This window comes from Lepisosteus oculatus, chromosome 11 (assembly GCF_040954835.1).
Source record: "Lepisosteus oculatus isolate fLepOcu1 chromosome 11, fLepOcu1.hap2, whole genome shotgun sequence".
Taxonomy (NCBI): domain Eukaryota; kingdom Metazoa; phylum Chordata; class Actinopteri; order Semionotiformes; family Lepisosteidae; genus Lepisosteus; species Lepisosteus oculatus.
The window spans coordinates 41,101,561-41,119,863 of NC_090706.1; the positions used below are offsets into that span (position 1 = coordinate 41,101,561).

Below are 18,303 nucleotides of genomic sequence, written 5' to 3' on the forward strand. Positions count from 1 at the left end.
CCGAACGGCACAGTTTCAATTTAACACGCAACACAGAAAGTGGGATTAACGACATGTTCCTAATATGCAGAGGTCACTGTGGCTGTGGACATGATTAGGGTATTAGACAAGATTCAGAGAATGCATAGCGACACGGCAACTTAGGTTAAAAATAAAAAGTTAATGGTCAATGACAGCACGTTAGCAAAAACCAAAGACCCCAGGAAAGAGGGCTGAAATAATGGACCTGCTTTAAGACTTGATTCCAGCTGAGAATATTGATGATTGTCTAATAATAGCGGTGTAGAGTTCCAGATTCACCGGCTCTGTACTGTGACCTGTCGCCTCCAGGAGAGGCTCTGTGTTTCTGATGCAAGGTTATTTCCAGTCTGTTGATTGGAACAAGGAAACATATCAGGTAAAGACGGTCCACTAGGCCGCGCAAGAGGACTAAAAATGTCATTAATTTACGCATTAGAGCTGCCCCCTTCTGCCCCGTTATTTTTCTTATATTTAAATAAAATAATTATAAGTGCTTCTGAATATAAGAGTAATCATAATGTGTAAGAACTGTAACAGTAATCATAATGTGTAAGAATCATAGCGTGTGTTTCTTATTTAAATTAATCGATAGATACACGTCAATTTGATGTAGACGTCCCGTCACGCTCCGTGCTCTAACATTAAATACAAGCTGGGAAATTATTCGACGGTGGGAAACCCGCTTCCCGCCACACGGTGGCGCTGTCGGCGCGCCCGCCGCTGCGCGCGTCCCTGGGCGGAAACGTGGTCGGGACGAAGCGCACGTGGGTGGCCCAAGCGCCTGCTTTGCCGCTGTCCCGGGACAGCCGGGCCTTTGCGAAGCTGCTGTGACGTCGAGGACACGGCTTCTGCTTTGCACTTGTCCCCGACTGAGCGTGTGCGCCCCTGTCTACACGCACCCTGAATTCTGCCCCACAGGAGGCTCGCTGGGAAAGCAGGCTGAAGGCAGCAATCACAGTTTACTCATCAAATGCACAACCATACAGCGTGCAGCAGTAGTGTCTTCAAGCCGGCTCCTCGGTGCAAAGACCTGAGCTCTAAACACGCTGCTGTCGGCTGCCCTTAAACTCGGGGAACCTGGCGCCCACGGGTCATCCTCTTCTTGTTCAATTCGCAGCGATGGAAGGGATTGGTCTTCCCGAGTTTTAGTCATCTTTCAGTGCTCTTAGTGTTAAGGGGGGAGATAAACTCGTTTCCTATTTTCTTTAAGAGTCTGTTCCCGATATTCACATTTATAAGCGTCCGCACCCTCTGCGAACACAGACGAGTCGAGGGAAGAATAAACCCTCTTACACGTTGCATCATAATCACAGACTCTGCTTCGTTACCTTTTGACCTTTTCAAATTATATTTCATGCAAATCGTTTAAAAATGATCTGACATTCCCAAGGCTCACCATGAACTGTGGGTCTGTGTTTTGCCAAAGCTAACAACACCAGTGTGTGTTCTTCCGGAAAGGAGTGGAGTGGAGGTGGGCGTGCTCTCGCTATAAATGCGGGCGAGAGCGCCTCTTGGCCAGTCAGTCAGGCTGGGAGAGCGACTCGGTATCTGTGCGAGAGGACTTGCGGGAAGGAGCGGCGCTTGGAATCAGACGGGACTTTAGGAGCTAAAAGCAGGTTACCGACGGAGACGCAGTCGCGTTTTTGGATTACTACCGAGTCTGAAGACATGAAGGTTCTCGCTGCGACAATCTTGGGGCTCTTCTGCGTGGGTAAGTCACCCCAACAAGTTCTCCACTTGGGTTGGTGCTGGGGCGCTTTTCTTCATCGCCTCTTCCTTGACTTGTGTGCCTGTAATGAGCAGCTCCCTCCCGTGTTCCACAGTGACTTAGATGGAGAAAGAGAGTACCCTGCACGGGGCTTGGGTTAGGCACAATGCTCTATTCCGAGAGTGAAATATCACCTCCCAGACGCAAACGCACTCTCGACGCTTGTTAAAACCTACTCTTTTTTTTTCCCCCACGTCTGCCGGGATAAGAAGAACACGCATTCGATCGAGAGCAAATTCAGCAGTGTAAACGTGGGTACAGGCTTGTGAGAGTAGCCGGGTTTCCGTGAATAACCGCCTGCCTGTACGGGGTTCTGGTGGCTGTTCCGCGGCGGGGCTGTAACGCACAGTGTGGTAGCCGTGGTCGCCGTCACGCCTGGGCTGTTGCGTCGCGCAGGTGCGCTCGCCGAGCCCGGAGTCTGAACCCCTCTTCTCCCCGCAGTTCTGTCCAGCTCGGTCAGAGGCGCCACCATCGCAAGATACGACGGCGAGAGAACGGCGGAACCCGAAAGCCTGGATCGTGGAGACCCGCTGGGCGGCGGGAAGGACGGAGAGGGCGACCTGGGCGACTACAGGAGCTCGGAGGCTGAGGAGTACGACGAGGAGTACGAGTCGGGAGACGGCGAGGTCGGGTTCCCCAGGGGTAAGCATACCGAGCAAGGGCCGCTCAATACCGGCGTGGGGGGCAGTCTCTCCCTTCCACCTGCACGTTAATGAAGGGGGGGAGCAAAAACACGCTTTCAGGTGAAATGAGTGTTATTGAGAATCGTCACTGTTGCGGAGGTAGAGGCTCCTGGTCCTAGTCGCAAAACTCTTTTCAGTTCCCCAGAGCTGTAAGCGATAGGGCGTCTCAAGTTATTTAATGGATCATCATCTGTTTTTTTTTCCTTCAATATACGGGGGGTATTCTGTAGTAGTAAACTAGTCCCCATACAGACGTCCGGCTTGCGCGATTAGGAAGTCCTGCGGGGTAAAGGTGGTTTGGCGCTCAATCGAAAGACATCCGTAATGGTTTTCGGTGGATTGATGTTGGCGTTTCTGGCACGGTGCTCTTCCCTCACAGTCGAGTCTCTCAGTCTCCCGGTTTCGTGAAAAATTCGCCTGCCCTGAAACAATACTGAAGTGCAGTTGCTGCTTTCATGTTCCAGGCAGATTATCGGGGTGCAGGAATCAAAACACGGGCATGTCGGATGACTGAGGGAGGCGAGGCCCCCGTGTTTCTAATAATAAACCTGGTTACATCTCTTCTGGCTCCTCAGAATGAGGAAGAGGTCAGGAAGAGCTGGTATAGAGCAGCTACAGCCGCCTCTGACGGGAGAGGCTCTGAAATGTTTCAGCCGGTGGACACTGGGTCCATATGGCATGTTTACTAAAGGCTACGTGGGGAAGAGCCACAGACCTAGACAAGAGGAGCTCGCAAAGGAATCAGTCAGGAGCAAAGTGTTGCAGATAAAGAGCGTGATTTTTCTCCCTGCGATGCCTTTCCGAGCGCAGGGAAACTGCGCCGACTTCTAGGCGCCTGGAGTTCACTGTGAGCAAGTGAGATGCTGATGTGATCTCCCGAACGAAAAGAGAAGTTCGCGCCCCGATGTGCGAACGCAGTGGGAAGCGGAGCAGCCCGGGCCGCCCCAGGATCAGGGGACCCCCGCTCGCCTCTTACCGCCTGGCCCGCGTAGCGCCCCCAACCGCTGAGCGGTCCGCACTGGCTCGGCGGTCTCACTCAGAGCACTCTCTCTCTCTCCGCCCCGCAGTCGCCTTCTCCACCAAGCCCCGGGACCCCCCGGCGCGCTCGTCCCCGGAGCCGGGCCAGGCCCGGAAGGGCAAGGGCAAGAGGAAGGGGCAGGGCCGGAAGAGGAACCCCTGCCTGAAGAAGTACAAGGATTTCTGCATCCACGGGGTCTGCCAGTACATCCGGGACCTGAAGGCGCCCTCCTGCATGTGAGTGAGGCCGAGAGCTCTGTGGAACCCCCAGGGGGACAGGGGGGCCCCACTTTCCGTTCCTTACAGAACAGACAGGGGATGGACGCTGTGCTGGCATTGCGCCGATGAGCCGGCCGTGAAGGCCAAATGCAGAACAGGTGTGTGGAGAAGCGTAAGAGACGCTTGTCCAGAGAACTGAGAACTGGCTCAACAGAACAAAGGAAGACAAGTTCGTTCTGATCACCAAAATTATAGTGTCTCATCTCAATAACAGTCCCCCTCCTGCCCCCCGTTAGGAGCGGGCGCTGTCCCCCCGTCCCCCCCGTTAGGAGCGGGCGCTGTCCCCCCGTCCCCCCAGTTAGGAGCGGGCGCTGTCCCCCCGTCCCCCCAGTTAGGAGCGGGCGCTGTCCCCCAGTCCCCCCAGTTAGGAGCGGGCGCTGTCCCCAGTCCCCTGCCGGCCTGCCCGTCCTCGTGCTCACCAGCCTGTCTGTGCCCTGTCAGATGCCAGCCGGGCTACACGGGGGAGCGCTGCCACTTCTTCAGCCTGCCGGTGGTGACGGGGGGCGAGAGCTACAGCAGGAGCACCGCGCTGGCCGTGGTGGCGGTGGTGCTGTCGTCGCTGTGCCTGCTCGTGATCGGCATGCTGCTGGCGTTCAGGTCAGTGTCCCGCCTGGCTCTCCGCTGCTGCGCCGTATCCGGCCTGAGCCCCCAGCTGTGTCAGAACAGCGGTAGAGGAGTAACGGCTGGCTGGTGACTCCTCACCCGGGCGAGGACAGCGTGCCTGCAGTGGCTCAGATGGGTACCTACTAGTGCCACTGTACGTGCTGCCATTCGAACCTCTGTGCTTCATGGGAATTCAGGACAAAACCTTTGATCAAGGGTAGCTGCCGTTGGCTTTGTTTTGTAATGCTCAATTTGCTTTACGGAAAAGAGAGTTTTTGTTTTTTATTTTTCAAGACTGAATTCTGAAAAGCCCCCCCCCCCCAGAGCAAGACAGGACTCTGATTTGGTGATGAACAGGACAGTCAGGATTGTTCTGTAGCCTGTCTCTGGTCCTCTTTTTAAGAGGCGATGGCCTGTAATCTGCTGCCGTCTCCAGGTGATGATGGGGATATAAACCTCTCTGTTCTGTTCCTGCCTGCAGGTATCACAAAAGAGGAGCGTATGACGTAGAGAATGAAGAAAAGGTCAAGCTGGGAACGGCCACAAGCCACTGAGTGACACTAGAGAAAGGTAAGGACTGCAGAGCTTCTGAAGATGGAGAATTTTGCTGTCGGCAGCAGTGAGCCCTGGCGTGTTCCAAGTTCTCACGCCTGCGTAATGCCCTGGTGTCTCACCTGAACCTGCTGCTCTGTGGCACGCAGGAGAGGAAATCACTGCAGATTGCAGGAGGGCCAGAAGTCAAGCTCTGCGGCTTTGTCTGAACAGTCATTTTTGATGTTGGGGAGGTAACGATCAGGGCTATTTTCGCCAGTCCACAGCGGTGCTTGTTGATTTCCCAGCCTGCCTTGCTCTTGACTGCGGCGAGAGGAGACGGGTGTCGAACCCCCAGGAATGTGGGGGAGAGGCTGCTCTACCGGCACCTGGAGCCGGGCCTCTTCAGCTGACGGAGGGTGTTAACTGTTGGTCCCTTTCTTTCCACAAAGGGAGAACGAAGCTCTACCTCGGCTACAATACGACCCCAAAGATGGAAGAGAGGCTGGAGGAGGAGCGTGCACAGGGGAGAACAGTCCTGCACCGGGCGGCGCACAGGACAGGAGGCGGATATCAGCTTGGGGAGGAGCTCCCGGGTGCTGGAGTGGGACTGGAATCCCGTGGATAAGTGAAGTGAATGGATGATGCATTGTGATGCATCGGCAAGACGCCGAAACACTCCGACGTTAAGCACCTGTAGACTGTTAGAGGCAAAGAAAATGTGAGCTGAGCGTTGTCTGCATCCTTTGGGTGCTTTGCGCTGTGGTGTGGTCCTTCTGTATATTACAGAAAACAGTTTGTCTTTTTTTACCGTACAGGACAATTATTTATATTATGCCTTTTAATTTATTTATTTAAAAGAGTAAAACCCTTTTTTAAAGTTTTATTTATTGTAATTTTTATTGTTGGTTAGTGCCTTGTGCCTGATGTCCTCTCGCGTTTTATATGTATTTATTTTTTTTAATTGGCAGCGGCTTGTCCTTCCCGTTGTTCATGACTGTTTTTGTGTGCGTGTTTATTTAAACAAGGAGCAATAAATACAACTTTTCTCTTAGCGATGCAAAAAAAGAAAATCTTGTCTTCCCTGAAGTCGCAGATCTGGGGGCTCGATTATTCACTCTGGCCGACGGAGCTGGTGATGTTGACCTCCTGCTGTCTAATTCTCATGACGGGTGGGAGAGGGCACGTGGCCCCTGGGCGGGTCGCACTCTTGTGAGTTTTAGACCTATATAGACATATTTATTTTCATGACAGTCTTAGACTTCACCAGGTTCTCTTCATCTTTTAATAACTCGCCCCAAACTGAGGAGCATCAGATATCCTTGCTGAAATCTCTTTTGATTGAGGCATGATGTTTCCACTAACCTGTGTGGTCAGTGCCAAACTCGCAATGTTTCTGACCATGTTTACTAAATGCTCAATTATTTAACCACCTCGTTTTAATTAGCGTCTTAATCATGCTGAATAAACTAGGGATTCACCTCAATTCACCTACACCAATTCTTAATGACTTTTTTTTTTTCCCCAACTTCATGCACCAATGAAGTTGGTAAATATGAGCCCTTTTGAATATTTAAGAAAAGACTGTCTGGTTTTAATTAAAACAAGTGTACCATGGAAAGAAATTGTAATTCTTTCTATCTATAATTATACTGGGGGTTCAAACATTTTCTCTGCACTGGGTTAAGGTAGATCCTCATCACAGGCTTATCATGGTAACAGAAGGATAAATAATGTTTTAAATGGGTTTCACTGTATCAAGGTTACTTTTTCATACACTAAACAAAATTAGATTTGTAGTTCATAGGAGGTTAAAAAATATTGTATTCTTGAACTGGCTCTGGTAAGTCTGTGTAGTGCACTCCCAGAAAAATCCAATGAAATTAAAAGCAACTTAAGTGTAAAAGACAATGTGTATATACTGTATGTGTAAGATAACGTCCTGTTAAATGCGATGCTGTGCTAACTGTATCCAATTGCAAGATTACACATATTGCCATTTAATGTGAATTCAGAAATGTTATGCTCTTTTTAATACAAATGTCATTGCATTGAAGTTTTTTGTATGAGCAACAATTACAATTGTTCCTAACTGCAGCAGTAGAAATAAAAAAAAAGACGTCCTACTTTGTGGTGTTCTTTGATTGCCGATACCGTTGCCAGCTGTTGGTCATGAGCAGACGGACGAAAAGGAGGAGCGATCGCTGAGCGCTGGGGGGCAAGTCCAGCTCCAGATGTTCTTCTCTGCCTGGAGTCTTGTCCTCCGAGTGAAAGGACACAAGTGGAGTGGTCAGTGCTCATGTCCAGGTGGGGGTGGAGTGGTCAGTGCTCACGTCCAGGTGGGGGTGGAGTGGTCAGTGCTCACGTCCAGTGGAGGTGGAGTGGTCAGTGCTCATGTCCAGTGGGGGTGGAGTGGTCAGTGCTCACGGCCAGGTGGGGGTGGAGTGGTCAGTGCTCACGTCCAGGTGGGGGTGGAGTGGTCAGTGCTCACGTCCAGTGGAGGTGGAGTGGTCAGTGCTCATGTCCAGTGGAGGTGGAGTGGTCAGTGCTCACGTCCAGGTGGGGGTGGAGTGGTCAGTGCTCACGTCCAGGTGGGGGTGGAGTGGTCAGTGCTCACGTCCAGTGGAGGTGGAGTGGTCAGTGCTCACGTCCAGTGGAGGTGGAGTGGTCAGTGCTCACGTCCAGGTGGGGGTGGAGTGGTCAGTGCTCATGTCCAGTGGAGGTGGAGTGGTCAGTGCTCACGTCCAGGTGGGGGTGGAGTGGTCAGTGCTCATGTCCAGTGGAGGTGGAGTGGTCAGTGCTCACGTCCAGGTGGGGGTGGAGTGGTCAGTGCTCATGGCCAGGGGTGTGTGGAGTGGTCAGTGCTCATGTCCAGTGGAGGTGGAGTGGTCAGTGCTCACGTCCAGGTGGGGGTGGAGTGGTCAGTGCTCATGTCCAGTGGAGGTGGAGTGGTCAGTGCTCACGTCCAGGTGGGGGTGGAGTGGTCAGTGCTCATGGCCAGGGGTGTGTGGAGTGGTCAGTGCTCATGTCCAGTGGAGGTGGAGTGGTCAGTGCTCACGTCCAGGTGGGGGTGGAGTGGTCAGTGCTCATGTCCAGTGGAGGTGGAGTGGTCAGTGCTCACGTCCAGGTGGGGGTGGAGTGGTCAGTGCTCATGGCCAGGTGGGGGTGGAGTGGTCAGTGCTCATGTCCAGTGGAGGTGGAGTGGTCAGTGCTCACGTCCAGGTGGGGGTGGAGTGGTCAGTGCTCATGGCCAGGGGTGTGTGGAGTGGTCAGTGCTCATGTCCAGTGGAGGTGGAGTGGTCAGTGCTCACGTCCAGGTGGGGGTGGAGTGGTCAGTGCTCATGTCCAGTGGAGGTGGAGTGGTCAGTGCTCACGTCCAGGTGGGGGTGGAGTGGTCAGTGCTCATGGCCAGGGGTGTGTGGAATGGTCAGTGCTCATGAGCATGGGGAAGCAGACTGTGGGGCTCTGGGCTTAGGCAGGTCTCTGGATCCAACTGCTCTGACAGGTTTCCTGAAATGGCTGGCCAGTCCAGTTTCCCCAATGTAAATGGCTGGGTACTTTCTGCATGAAATGCAGTAAAGGAGATTGCTGGAGTGAAATACTAAGACATTGTATATAAACTCAGCAAATTATTGCAAAACCGTGTTGAACATAAGGGAGCGGTTGGTAGGATCAGGCTGGTCCTCGCCCGGCTTGTGTAACGCCACAAAACGGTCCTTTTGTAATCCAGTTGCTGTGAAGCCTTTCCCAATTCTCTGATGCAAAACACAGCTTCCTTCACTTCCAGCCACACAGCTTCAATGTGAATTCAACCTGACGACGACAGGAGAATTCACATTTCACTCATGCAAGTGAGTCTGCAGACAGGACCAGCTCATGGTCTCAGAAGCAGCAGGAATAAACCAAACAGTCCCAGGATGCTCTGTGGTTGAATTCTGCACTGAGCATGAGCGCAGCTGTCAGGAAGGACTCTTGAGATGGCCTGTATTCCTTCACTTCTGGGCATCCTGTTGTACACCACTGATGTCACAAACTGGAAGCTGGTGTTTTTTGTCACATTGATTTCTCATAAACTTCTTGCCACACCATGCAAGTGCTGCAGAAAATACAGCACAGCACAATGTGAGCATCCTGGGTTTCAAAACAGAGCAAACCACCATTTCCTGACATGAAAGAGGAGCGACGCATTTTGATTTTGACTGGAGATATTTCCTGTCGAGCCCGGTTAAGGCTTGGCTATTGTCTCAGCTGGGACATTAATAACTCAGCTGAACTGGAAAAGGCAGACTTTAAAAAAAGACTTATGGTCTTTGGTTAAACAGGCCGATCTTATTCATATAGTTTTCCGTAGCTATTTAATCTGAGGATTACTTTATTTACAGTGGCCCTTAGGGGTCTTGTCCTCTTCCCATCAATGAAAAGGGTCTCAGCACAAGAATGGAATAGGTGCCCATCTGAGAGTTTACTGCAATATATTTACCATAGGATTTTCCCATTTGCCTCGTGGATTTACTGTGGTGCATGTGAGTAAATACTCCATGGAAATACTATTCTTAAACCACAGCATTCCCATGGTCCAGAGTAGTAAAACACAGTCAAGCCATGGTAAAAGTTTGAAGTGTGCCCAATAAGTGTCTTGTCACACATGCTGTTACTAACGGGGCTGTTAGAATTTCAGGATGAGGTCAAACTGTAAACTTGCTCTTCAGTAAAAAAACCTGGCTCCTGTGCACAACTCTGCGCCCATCTTTTCTACACTCCTCCCTGCGCCACAACTCCACTCCTGCAGCTGCCTCGCTGGTTCATCCCTCGCAAGTGAGGGGGGTCGTGACAGCAGCTCTGGGCCTCCGCCAGTGATGTCACTTCCTCAGCCAGGAGAGTTAACCCCCAACACTAGGAAATTAATGACGCAATCCCTTAACATTCATTTGGCTTGCTTCGTCGGTTGTATCACTCCTTGCCTGAACCGCCGAATATCCCTTTATTATTTGCTGAAAGATAGCAGCTCCCAGTCCGTGTGTTTCTTCAGGCTCTTCTTTCTTCCTTGAGTGGAAACATGACAGATCTGCAGCTTGGCCAAGGCCTGTGGTCTCCCCACACCTGCACCCTGCTCCCGGGCCCGCGACCTCGGCACCGGCCCAGAGTGGGGGGGGCCGGCCCAGCTGGAGGGGGGCTGCGTCACCCAGCCCACACAGGTGGAGGGCGAGCTGCCGAAACCACGCGCACTGCCACCGCGAGACAGACGACAGCAGCGAAGGCTGAGGACCGACAGAGGTGCCTCAGGAGCTCGTGTTGGACCTGTGTGCGGTCAGCAGTAACCCACTGGGATCCAGAACACAGGCGTTCACTTCACATTCGGATGACTGGAAAAATCTACAGCTACATTTGAAGATTCAGTATTAGGAAGCCTCCAATCACGTGTGTTTTCTTGAGCACTGGTCAAGACATTTTCCACAAGGAGCAGGGGCTTCTCCTGATTGCACCAGTTATACAACCTGGATCACATTCCACTCCAATTTTGCGATTGCTGCCATGGACACACTTGACTAGAGACTTTTAACCGTTTCTCGACTTTGAACTGCATTGGTCAGATGTTCAGTGTCCAGTCGATACGCTGGGCCGGGCACTGCTCCGTCCCAGACAGTCCTGTCAAGGGCGGTGTGTCCGCACGCTCCCGGTGTCAGCTCTGAGCCGGGCCGGCCCGCGGGCCGTCTTCTAGCCGGCGCAGCTCTGCCTGGCTTCAGCGGAGTCAGCGTGGTCAGCGTGGCTGACCGGAGGCCTACAGCAGGGGCGTCCAGCCCTGGTCCCAGAGAGCGCTGTCAGGCGGGGGTTGTCAAACCATCAAATCACGCCTTTCTGAAGGCAGTTTTACCATGATCGACGAAACCGGGGATTCATTAGAATATTAAAACATTTCATAGAGTGCGAAGGGCTGTCGCACTGTCCAGGGAAAGCTCTGCCCTCAGTCTGCTGCTTGCTGGGATGGGCGCTGGCTCTCCTCCTGCACAGTGTAGGATAAAGCTGTGAGAAACTGGATGGACGAGATGGAATTTTATAGACAGTTTGGGGCATAAACCTGAATACTCTCTCACCTCCAGATTCATGACTTAACCGTCTTCCCCATCTTTAGGAATAGGTACAAATTTATACTTTATATGATATCCTACAGGGAGGTTTCCATCTTCCAGAACACACCGGGATATTATGATGGGGATCGTGAAATGGATGTGCTTCATTTGGTCGATAACTGCTTCTCTCTCAGGTTGCATGGTTGCCTATTAAGGAAGATGGTCTTATTGACCTAGTTTCTCAAACAACCGGGACATATTCAAGGGAACAGAGGCGATACAGACACGGGGAAATTGAGACCATAATATAGTACTTATCTATATTTAGATTCATTTTAAATCTAAAGACTGAGGTCTAAATTTGGCGTGTGTAATTTTAGAAAAGCAGGCCGTGAGGGAGCAGGGCAGAGCTCGCCAGCACAGGCTGGGACCGGCAGGAGTCAGAGACAGCAGATCAAGGATGGCTGCACTTCATGTCAATGTCTCAAAACCAATTTCGTCCAACCTGTCATGCTACTAATATGAATGCACTTTCTAAGCATTATGAATTATTCAGATATAGACGTTCACACTGAATTGCTCCATTTTATGCAAAATAAAGCTAAGCCACACTGTTATGAAACGTACTTTTACTATGTACGACTGTAACAAGGCGTTTTAACACGCGGTCGAGGTAAGACCGTCTCTGCATGACGTAATGACTCGAGCTACCGGCATGCAGCCTAGCAACCGATAAGGACTCACTGCGCATGCGTTCACCTCTCCAACATGGCAGCCCCCGTAGATCTCGAGTTGAAAAAGGTAAAATGTTTTATTTCATTCTTATACGATAACGGTTGGTCATTCTCAACGGCAGCATTTTAGTTTCTGGTAACTTTATCTCTCATGTCGTAGCCTTTTGATGGTTTTAAAACGGGGAGACAGCCCTTTAATCCTGTCACAAAGCGTGTGGTGGAGAGAAAGCGTGTACAGGACCTCTGAGTTTGAAAAAGGCTAGCTAGCTTAAAGTCATACCTGTTTTGTCTTTTAATTGCGTGATTTTACCATTATTAGATTTTTAAATTAACGTCGTATTATCTGGTTCGTGCAGCGTGCGTCAGTTTGTTTTTAATATAGCCAAACATCTCCTTTGTTAAGTGTTTTAAGATGTCATTCTGCTTTCGGAAATAGAACGATTATTTCCTCCGCGATAGTGTAGATTAGTAGAGTCCCAGCAGCAGGATGCCCAGTGTTCAGGTTGTCGTGATTACACGAAACGTGAGTCAGGCCAAGAACCGACACCCCGCGTATGTGTTGCATCTCATCGCGGTCGTTACCAACATCGACTAAAAAACTATGCTTCTATAACGTGGGAGATCTGAATTACCCTTGTAGCAGCTACACCTGCCCGTTTGTTAAATAATGCTTATTCTGTTTAATTATTACAATCTCATTATTCTGCACTCAGTGCATAATTGTACATCCATCCATTTTCTAACCACTCTGTCCAGCTCGGTGTTTTCGGGGATGCTGGAGCCTATCCCGGCAAACAGTGGGTGCAAAGTGCGATACACCCTGGACGGGATGCCAGTCACACACTGATACACACACACACACACACTCACACCAAGGCCAGCTGTCCTAGGAGCCAGCTAACCTTCCAGCATGTCTCTGAACTGTGGGAGGAAGCCCACACGAATCCGGGGAGAACATACAGCCCTGCAAGGCAGCAGCTCTGAACCCGGCTCACAGTGCCTCCGAACCCGGCTCGCAGTGCCTCGCCACGCGGGACGACGGCAGACCTCCTGCCTGCGAGTGGCCGCGGTGTGACGTGATGCGGTGTGACCCGCAGGCTTTTGCCGAGCTGCAGGCGAAGGTGATCGACACCCAGCAGAAGGTCAAGCTGGCGGACCTGCAGATCGAGCAGCTGAGCCGCATGAAGAAACACGCCCACCTGACGGACACGGAGGTCACCACCCTGCCCGCGGACACGCGCATGTACGAGGGCGTCGGCAGGATGTGAGTACCCCCGCGTCTCTCTCGCCCCCTTGTCTGGGTCTCCCAGGCCCGTTCGGTTCGGATCGGCTCTGCTGTGCCTCCCCAGCGTTGCGACTGTGGGCTTTGGCACTCGTATCACTACATTCCTATTACATATAGAGTCTGATTGGAACCTTAGGAAGGTCACAGAGAAGAGGAGGCCATTTGGCCCATCTAACTAAGCGAAGGTCATCTGTCCATTTCTTGCGAGAATCCCAGGGTATCAGTTTCAACAAAATGTCTGGGCAGCTTGTGGCAGACACCCATCACCATTTGTGTGAAGAACACAAATCTACCTCCTCTTCTGACTGGAGGATCTCATTCAGCTGTGTCTTGAAAGAAGCCAGAGGCTCTTATTGGCTCTGACAGCAATGCTGGGCAGCTTATTCCAGATTCCCACTACACGTTGCAGTTAAATTTGGCTAAAGTCTCTTTACCATTCCTTTGCAGTTTCTACAGTGTTTGCTAATCCTTGTATTGTGATATCATCTGTGCATTTGACTGTGAACTATACCGGAACCTAGATCACTGGTTAAAAATTAGGGAGAGCGGCAATCCTGATACATATTCTTATGCTACTCCACTAATTACATCTGTACCAATGCCAGTCTGAGCAGTCGTACTTTTTTTCTGTACTAATTGTTTCTGTCCATTAACCTGTTCTGAACCCAAGGGCATGCATTACTTTGAGTGTCTGTTGTCTGTGTTATTAGAATTAACTTTAATGAGGAACTTTGTCAACAGCTTTCCACTCATGTAAATTTTATGATCTCTATCCATTACTGCTGATTGTTCAAAGAACTCTGATATATTACAGAAGATCTAACCCTTTTTCTCTGTAAATACCGGAGTCAAATAGTGATGTATCGGCTCTCTCCATTTCCTGGACTGATTCCTCTGAGACTTGAACTGGAACCTGTTCCATTTTTACTACTTTATAAAGTGCTTTCTTTCTCCTCAAATTGCTTTAGTGATTAAACCTTTAGGGTTTCTGCATTCTAGCCGTTGATTTGCTTACTCTTTGGGATTGATAATTTCTGTTCCTTTGTGTAAAGAAGTACCTCTGGTTGGTGTTTCACTGTTCATTCTGAAGAATGTTGCTGGGTTGAATGCGTCACTGCCTTTGAGGGAACATGAACCCCTGACAGCACTAAGGGTGTTGTGTAGGTCTGATCTGAAGTGGAAAATGTCTTGGGATTTTTAACAAATATTTTCCAATAGAATGACTGAAATCAGATAAGTCCAAGGTTAAGCAAACATGCACAGGAAAGCAAGTGTTTTTTGCTCATATGTCCAGTCGGAAGTGTGATTGACAGAGACTGGTGATGAGTATTTTCTCTTGGTGTAATAATCCTAGCCTTCTGCGAATGGTAGACATTTTTATTTGGTTCAAACCGCTTTCAGAAATGGCACTGGATAGGTTTCTTGTGTTTCCCAGTGCACAGTACTGGTGTTGTCATTACTTTTGTGGAGAGTTAGATGGGTTTGTAATTGAAAATGTTTAATTTTATCTCAAGCTAATAATAGTATTTCGTTTTTGCAATCCAACATGTCATTCCACTTGCAGGTGTTTAACGAATTTCTCAATTTGGAGACTATTGTTCCTGAAAACGTTCTTCCGTACCATACAGCACTGCAACGTTGTGTTAACTTGGCCTCACAGGCTTGGCTTCACGTCAGCCAGTTTGTCTACATTTATAGTACCGAGAGTCATCGTCATGCACTTACTATTAAAGTCACAGAGGCCTGAAGTGGGAAGGAAACGGATAGGTTTCTTTTTCTGTATTGTAACTCGGAGGGGGAGGGAGAGGAGCTCAGTGATAGTGATAGTACCAGGGGCTATGGAATGAGCCTGTCTGGCTTCACCCTTACGGTGGGGTTTGGTGTTAATTAAATCCGCTTGTCGCACCAGTCTTATATGACTGTCTTTCTTGTGCAGATGGACAGGTGGCGGGGACCAGTTCAGCAGATCTTGCTGCATTGCTCACATGTTCTGCCGAATCTCTGTGGTGTCTGAAAGATGAAGCTGTCCTGCAGGCTTTGTGCAGTATTACCGTAAAATCTGCCCTATGTGTTTTCATGAGATTGGTATACTACATACGAACGTTTTCTCATCCCAGTTGTTTCTTGAAAGAAACCAGTTTATTGGCGTCAACCACATAGCTGGGTAACTTGTTTCCACTTGTCTGCTCTGGTTTGCGATTCCCAGTTCGTTGTGAAGATGTCCGTTCTCTTGACCTGTCAAGGCCTTGAGGCCTATATCCGGTGTTGACCCCCTGATTTCCTGCAGCCTCCTGCAAGGTGTTATAACCCTGGAGAGCTTTGTGCTTAGAGCAAAGGTGGGCGGGAGGCAGGATGAGGGCATTTGACGCTTTTTATTCGTCCTGCTGATCCGTCATCTGTTGATCCGATAAACATGTCGTCCTTTTTCAGATCTGAGCAGGAAGGTTTGCTCAGGGTGGTGTGGTCAGTTGCACCTGCTGTCGGTTTTCAGAGCAGTGGTGCTGGTGGAGGCCAACAGGGTAGCTGGGTGAGGACAGTGTGTTACAGCTGTGGGCTGATGTCACAGACCGGGCTGGGGGAAGGTGCTGAGAGTCTCTTCCGCTTGTATGGGGACAAGCCAGCAGCTCGGTGTTCCTGGCTTGGAGGTGGTGTGGTCGCGCCGCAGTGCTGGGTCCTGCACACCCAGGCCGGAGAGGGATACCGCTCGGCACTGTCTGCTCAGTCGGACACGTGAGGGTGATGGGGGGATGAGTAAGGAGCAGCTCGATGTCAGGCTCTGTGATTAACTGCCTCAGGCACTGCTGGAGGATTGGGCTGCTAATCCTTAGCTCAGAAACAACAACAGCATTGGGTTCCTCTTTGCTCCAGTCAGTGGCCACTGTGGGCTGTTTCCCTGCTCCACGTGTTCTGCCTGTCTGATTCTGTCACCTTCTGTCAGTGAGGGTCCTGCTGGTTGTGTCTAGTAAGAGTTTAAATGGTTACAGCTCAGAAGTTCCTTGGGAGAATTGGGAGCAGTGGCGCTCAGTACGTTTGAGGGGCAGAAGTAATTAATCAGCTGTATGTATTTAATAGAGGAAATGACTTAAGGGCACTCTTCCTGAGCTCTGAAAGTAGAATTCAAGGCTTGAGTTTATGCATAAGGGATGCAGTTTGATGGGCACCAGTACTAAAACAGTGTTAAGGATGGGAGATAATGGAAAGAAGCGCTGATGTCTGTGCTGTTAACTGGGTTCTGGGTGTTTGATCTGACATCTTCACTCCAGCTCTGTTTTTCCCAGTTGTTCCCTGTGCCTGGAATCCTGATTCCCGCATGGTGCGCTCTCATTGTCTGCCAGGAGGAAGCTCTGGTGTTTGCTATTCTGCTGGCCGGGCCAACGAGAACACAAACAATGGGGTTTTTCCACAACAAAGTGTGGAAACGCGCATGAGGAGTGCAGTTGGAAATCTAATCATGTTAGATACTGGCCAGGGGTGGGAGTGTGGGCGTTTTTGCATCTGCTGCCTGCGTGTATAACTTTGGCATTATCCCTTTGCTTTATCTTGCTTTATTTTTCTGTTTCTTTATCTTGTTTTGCATGTTGAATGCTGTAACATCCTCATAGTTATCTTTAGCAAAAGATGTTTCATGTAACTAAAGAAAAACATCCCTGGAGCACAGAAAGGTGTACTAGATGCCCTTTTGCCCTGCATTTGAAGTGCATTTGTTCTTGTGCTTTGGTGACACTTTCCAGCCAGTTGCAGGTTACAATATGAACACGCAACTGCCCTCTGATGTCTTTCAGGTTTACACATCTTTGGGCTTCTCATGTCTCTCTGGTATTTTATATCCAACTTTGACTCTCTCTTCATAGTTTCCAGGGCTCTGTATGTTATATAAGGTATATTAAGTGAATATAGTAGTTTGGAAGCTACTAAAGATGGAATGAACATGTTGTGAATTGTGTTGATTGGATTGACTCTTTTGTAGTCCTAATAGTGAAGCCACTATTGTGGGCCAGACCGTTCTGCTCTGCCCCTGTGGTTGGCTTGTGCCCTTGCAATGGAGTCCTTCAGTCTGTGCTGCCCTGGACAGCACTGTGCAGCATGCAGTGTTTGAAATGGCAATAGGCCTGCCAGGTCAGTGTGTTGGAGGGGGCTGAGCACAAGTCCGATGCCTGGTCCTAACAACTGATGAATCAAAATTCGGACAGTATAAAATGAAGAACTGGAAGAGATGAGAACAAAATTCTTTGCTGTGAAATTATCTAGTTTTCCCAGTTGATATGAATCTGATGCCCTCGTTCATTCCTGCTCGTGCCTTTTGTAACCAAAAGCTCCTCTTTCTGAACTGCATTTCCGGGCCTTTGTTAAGCCTGGTCATTTCCTCGAGGATGGGGCTGGTGAGCTGACCCCCCCCCCCCCCGTGCGGAGTTAAATCTGTGAGAGTGGATGTTTTAAAGGTGCTGCTATAGGGAAATAAATAACTGCATCTTGCAAAGATACTACTGTTCTGTAGGCCTGCCAGCAAATTCTCTGTTTGTTACTTCACCATCCGAGGAAAGCCTTGTTATGTATCCTGATAGCACTATTAATTTCTAGTGGTCTATTTGCGCTGCCTGGGGACTGGCTTCATCATGTTGCAGAGACAGGCCAGGAGGGGAGAAGAGGGTGGCTCGGCCTCTCCAGCCTTTGTTTAAGAACTCTCCCACACGGGACAGAGAGGCATTTGCCAGCCGCGTCTTCCCTTTGATGTCTGCAGCCTCGGAACTGCAGATCCAACGCCTCCTGCAGCTTGCCGATATTCGGCAGTGTTGCGGGGCTGTTTGGGTTGTGTGGCTGCAGCACAGGGGGTGGGTTGGACAAAGACTCGTTTGTGTGCAGCGCCCCGCTCTCCAATGGGCTGTGAAGCTAGCTGTTGAACTTGACTGTGTTTTCTCGAAGGCAGGCCAAAAGAAAAAAGCCGCGTGGAGATGCAAAGATGGGCCTCGGGGGAAAAAAATCACGGAAAAGGATCCTGAGAATATTGCAAATGGCAAAAATAAAGTGAATAAAACAAATGAGAGTGGATAACACTCACAACATTGATTTCAGTATTAAAGCTGTCCAGGCAGTCCTCCCCTGTGGAGTAAAGGTGCTCCCTCAGCAGCAGTAGGTCTGTGATCACGGGTTCGAGCCTGGGTCTAGTTACTAGCTGACTGTGACTGGGATTCCACTAGCAGTAGAGCACAATTGCCTGTGCAGCGCCAAGGCTAGAGTGGGGTTAGTCGGCCAGGGCTCTCTTACTTGTCAGCCACACGGCGCCCCCTGTGGCCCTGGGTCCTTGCGGGCTGGCGGT

The 18,303-nt window shown here is 50.1% G+C and overlaps 2 protein-coding genes across 2 annotated transcripts in view; both read left to right on the forward strand.

Annotated features, from left to right (window-relative positions):
* Positions 1–1,508: 1,508 nt before the first annotated feature.
* Positions 1,509–7,049, forward strand: hbegfa (heparin-binding EGF-like growth factor a). The gene is made up of 6 exons (XM_006632110.3): positions 1,509–1,732; positions 2,231–2,431; positions 3,540–3,726; positions 4,210–4,365; positions 4,853–4,941; positions 5,355–7,049. The coding sequence occupies exons 1-5, from the start codon at positions 1,690–1,692 to the stop codon at positions 4,923–4,925; spliced, it is 660 nt and encodes a 219-aa protein (XP_006632173.2). The 5' UTR covers positions 1,509–1,689; the 3' UTR covers positions 4,926–4,941; positions 5,355–7,049.
* Positions 7,050–11,673: 4,624 nt separating this feature from the next.
* The window catches only part of pfdn1 (prefoldin subunit 1), a 54,430-nt gene continuing 47,800 nt past the window's right edge, over positions 11,674–18,303 (forward strand). The window contains exons 1-2 of the mRNA XM_006631954.3: positions 11,674–11,771; positions 12,802–12,968. Coding sequence (XP_006632017.1) covers positions 11,739–11,771; positions 12,802–12,968 — 200 coding nt within the window. The 5' untranslated portion in view covers positions 11,674–11,738. The remainder of the gene's footprint in view (positions 11,772–12,801; positions 12,969–18,303) is intronic.